The following is a 4,640-nucleotide window of genomic DNA, read 5'->3' on the forward strand; positions in this document are numbered from 1 at the left end:
TCAGCCTGCTCGATGATGATGAAGTTGGACATGGGCAGGTTCTTGATGATTTTATATTATGGTGCAAAGAAGCTTTCCTTCAAATCAATGTTTTTAAAACAAAAGAGATCTGCATTGATATTAGACGGTCTCCCCCAGCACCTCAGTGCAGTATGGTCCATGGCGAGCCAGTGAAACTGGTACCTAGTTACAAATATCTGGGTACTGTAATCAACAATAAACTGAAGCTTGACTTAAACTGTGAAATGCTGGTTAAAAAAGGTCAACAGTGATTATTCTGTCTGAGAAAGCTCACCAAGTTTCAGGTTGATAGGTCCCTGATGAAGCTCTTCCACTGTTCCTTCATCCAGTCAATTACTTCGTTTTCAATTATATGCTGGTATGGTAACCTTGGCAACAAGGACAAGAACTCCCTCGGGAGGATAGTAAAAGTAGCCTCTAAAGTAGCTGGGGTGTGTTTTAATAGTCTTGAATACATCTTTAATACACAAGTTAAAAAGAAAGCTCAGTTGATTCTTATGGATGCTACTCATCCTCTCAATCAGGAGTATAAGTTGCTCTCCTCCAGCCTTCGTCTGGCAGTACCCGAGGCCAAAAAAAACAGGTACAAGTTCTCGTTTGTGCCTACCTACATCTGAGCTATAAACACTGAGAAGAGGAGGAGGTAATGCACTGTGCTGCACTTTAACCTGTTTACTTGACTTCTTCTGCCTTGCTGCTGCTGACTGTTTGCACCGAATACACCTGACTGAATGAATGACCAAGATTGCTGCTAATGTCCCTGACTGTCTTGTGTTTTGTGTAATTTTTAAGTTTTGTAATTTTTAAAAAATGTTTTTATTGTGTCTTTTAGTTATTTTTTTAAAAACATTTCTTTTAATTTGTGTTTTTTAATGTTTTTATTGTTGTTTATTGTGAACGCTTGTGTAAGCTGCTGCATAACAAATTGCCCCTCGGGGACAAATAATAAATTTGAACTTATTATTAAGTCTGCCCAGTTTCCCATAATTCGCGTATCCTGTGTCTTGTCCCTTTTGGCCTCCGTAGTTTCTCAGTGTCAGTTTGTCTATTGTAGCGCAGTGCTCATCTCCTTTTGTCGTTGCTATTGTACTATTAGTCAGACCTGCGGTGTTTGATACCCCTGTTTTGTATTAAACCTGAATAAACTGTTAAACTTTACTTTGTTAGCTGTGACTGTCACTTCATATGACAGCACACCTGTAGTCAAACACTGTGCCCACTTTGATTTTAGCCAACCACACAGCCATATCGCTCAATTTCTCTCTCTATTTCAAACACACACACTCACACATCCAGGGACTCACCGATGTAATGTTAGCAGCAGCCAACATCTCTCTGTTCCTGACCAACCTACTGCAGAGGAGGATCGTTACCAAGGCAACAACGCACACACCTAGGTCAGGACACAGAAGGCGTATCACACTCCAAGGATCATCCAAGGGAAGCCTACAACAAATATGCATATGTGGCAAGGTCAGTAAGGGAGGTCAAACATTTGTGTGTGTGTGTGTGTGTGTGTGTGTGTGTGTGTGTGTGTGTGTGTTAGAACATATTGGCTTAATCAAAGTGACGGGAAAATAAACCAGGCTCACTCCCTATTTAGAAAGTGACAATCCCATAATGCAACACTCATTCAACACAACAGCTGTCAATGATGCTGTATAATGACAATGATTAATAATTGTCCAATTTCTCATTTTGCTGGTCAGTCCTGACCTAAGTGTTGAATGTCTATTATACAGGAAATATTGATTTAATGAATAAGGAGAATATTTCAGACATAGCTCAGTGTAGGAAAGTCAACACTAAAACCATGTTGCCACATAAATAACTTTTCATCCAACAACAAACAGTGAGCAAAGGAGCAAGGCACAAGGTGGTCACCGTGCCTCAACAAGGTGTCTCACAGGTGTGGGAGACGGGTTAGGTTGAGGGCTAGAAATGAAGTGAACAGTCAATGAAACACAATGCAGCAGACAAAATACATTTCAAGGTGTCTCCCCTTTAAAATCACAAGATATGCAACAGAACCATTAGTTCAGAACTGGCAGGACCAGTGACACCGTGGTAATGGCAAAAAAAAATGGCAGCAGGTACTTTGGACCTATGAGTCAAGATTTTAAATATTTGACTCTCATGGAAAGAATTTTTCTCACCAAATGTCTGGCGAACACTGCAAAGAAGAGTGTCTGCAGAGAACAGAGAAGCATGGAGGACTTTCCTTGTTAATTTAGGTTTTTATTTTTCCAAATGCAGTTTGGCATTTGGTCATAATTGGTGGTCTCCTCATTACCAAGAAGTACAGGCGGATTCTTATCTGTGATGGACTATTAGGTAGGTCTGATCAGGCCAATCTTCATCCTGCAGGATGACAATAGCAACATACAGCGACTTTATGAAGAGCTATCCCTAGTGACAAGAACAGTAGTTACATACCTGGACAGTCCTATATGTCTGGTTATGGTGTCCCATTGTGAGCAGTTATCGCCTATGGCGTTGTTGAGTGGAGGATACGTGTACAGAACCGTCTGGAAGCAGATATGAGCCAATACAAACAGTAGACTGGTGCAGAATACGGATTTGATAAACCAGCCTGTGTGACCTAGAAGACAAAGTGATGAGAGAGGCAGAGGGAACAAAGGTAAATGTACTGTCAAATACTACATTATGAATAAAAGTCCCATAAAAACAAAACACACTTTTTTAAAGAAGAAGTTTGGCATTATTGTAAATCCTTTTTTGGAGTATTACACAGTCAGACAAAAAGCTGAGGTGTGTTTTGTCTAGTTTAACCCCAGAAGCAGCTGGAAAATACGTGCTACATAAATAAACCTATTGGTATTTTATGCTTTGCTTTTGTATGTACAAAACCTGATACAGCTTTTATTCCACTGTGCCACAGAGCTCTATTATTTATGATATTACAACTGTAGTTTATTTTAACTCAATAATATGCATTAGCACCAAATGTGCAGTATTTCACTGCAGAAAATGGTCCCCATTTAATGAACTTCCCATATTTGTGATGTGTTTTATTAAGTATTATCTCCTCAATATGACTCAGTGAGCTTGGTACTGAGCACAGTGACAGGGTAACAAAGTCAGACAGTTGTGGGAACATGTTACTGTAAGAGGGATTGAAGAGACTGACAGCTAATATGACAACTGCTATCTGAATGAGCCAGATGATTGGAAATAAGTGAGTTCAAAATATTATAAACACAATATGTGTCAGTCCTGCTGTGTATGTAATAATGAACTTCAAGCTTCACTGCTTGATAGTAGATAGTTGGTCATTCCAATTTAGACAATAAGTTGAAACGAGTACAGCTGAGCTGAGACACTTTTTAAACCAAATACGACTGAGAAAATTCTTCAGACATATTTCAGACTCATTCTCTACAGCAATATCAGCATACATGGCTGTTTGAAGAGCGTGCATTACCACAATATTTCACATGTACCCCTTTTTTTCGTGATTGTATGTTACATTTATAACCAATATAACAAAATGCAAATACAAACAAAATATATTTATTATTACAGTGGTTAAAGCAAAACTAACTAATGTTTGACAAGTAGTATAAAAGAAAATCCAAAAGGAGAATTTGCAACCTTTATACAACCGTTTTGGCAAACAGGACCATTGTAGCTGAAGGTTACCAGGCCCCAACATGACACACACTAACAATAACTGCACCTCTTGCAGGGCGTGCTCATAGAGCTGAAAGTAATAGATTATGCAACATTACATCATCACTGCCACATGTCAATCAATGTGTAAGAAATTTTGCCAAATACTCCAGTTATTCAAACAATGATTACAATTATAATAGGTGATACACTTTCTTTGAACACTAGTGTAGGTAAGAACATTCCCACAGAGCCCAGTACTGTCAGGCCCTGCTCCAGCCTTTGCCTTGTTGGCAGCCGTGTTCTGTCAACTTATTCCATTTCACTCATTGCACATTCTCGATTCATTTCCTCAAGTCTTCATGTCACGTTTTAGTTCCTCCCACCAAAGATTGGAGCAGAGGAGGCGAGGAGAGAGGAGTCGAGTCAACAGGTTTTTAACAAAATGAGACCTCCTCACCTCACAGCTGTATTTCATGATCTCTGTCAGATTAGCAGGACAGTGATAAGAATGTATGCTATAGTATATAGTTTTTCTTAAGGTTCAAGTAGCAATACAGTAAAATGTGATGAGAATTTACAGATGTTGTACATTTTTATTTTGTTTTTAACACACAGCTGCAGTGGTGAAGTCTAAATTAGTCATGGCACACAAAATAATACAGTGACCTATATATAACAGAATATCAAATACATGCATTTTTCAGTAATCCTGCTGAAATAGTTTGTATATTCCAGCTGTGTGTCGCAACTTTTATGTCACGGGTGTGGAAAAAACCTAGATCCTCGATCTAGCCGAAATGAAATTTCCTTTGTTATGATGCACCAACATCAATTTTTGGTGTCATGGGTCAGAGGACTAAGGAGGCTGAAATTAGTGAAATGAGATGAGCCTGCTATCTTCCTTTCATTCTACTTCCCTCTCTCTGTTCCTGATTCTTTCTTTGTCTCTCTCTGGGTGTGGTTGTGGCTGAGTGAGCACTGAT

At 39.1% G+C, this 4,640-nt stretch overlaps 1 protein-coding gene across 5 annotated transcripts in view; it reads right to left on the reverse strand.

Annotated features, from left to right (window-relative positions):
• Nucleotides 1-4,640, reverse strand: part of piezo1 (piezo type mechanosensitive ion channel component 1 (Er blood group)) — a 105,275-nt gene that overhangs the window by 85,098 nt on the left and 15,537 nt on the right. For all 5 annotated transcript variants that reach the window (XM_008281503.1, XM_008281500.1, XM_008281502.1 and 2 more), the window contains exons 3-4: nucleotides 2,458-2,623; nucleotides 1,326-1,467 (exon numbers count right to left, since the gene is read on the reverse strand). In XM_008281503.1, coding sequence (XP_008279725.1) covers nucleotides 1,326-1,467; nucleotides 2,458-2,623 — 308 coding nt within the window. The remainder of the gene's footprint in view (nucleotides 1-1,325; nucleotides 1,468-2,457; nucleotides 2,624-4,640) is intronic.

Source organism: Stegastes partitus, unplaced genomic scaffold (assembly GCF_000690725.1).
Source record: "Stegastes partitus isolate 25-593 unplaced genomic scaffold, Stegastes_partitus-1.0.2 Scaffold235, whole genome shotgun sequence".
NCBI lineage: Eukaryota > Metazoa > Chordata > Actinopteri > Pomacentridae > Stegastes > Stegastes partitus.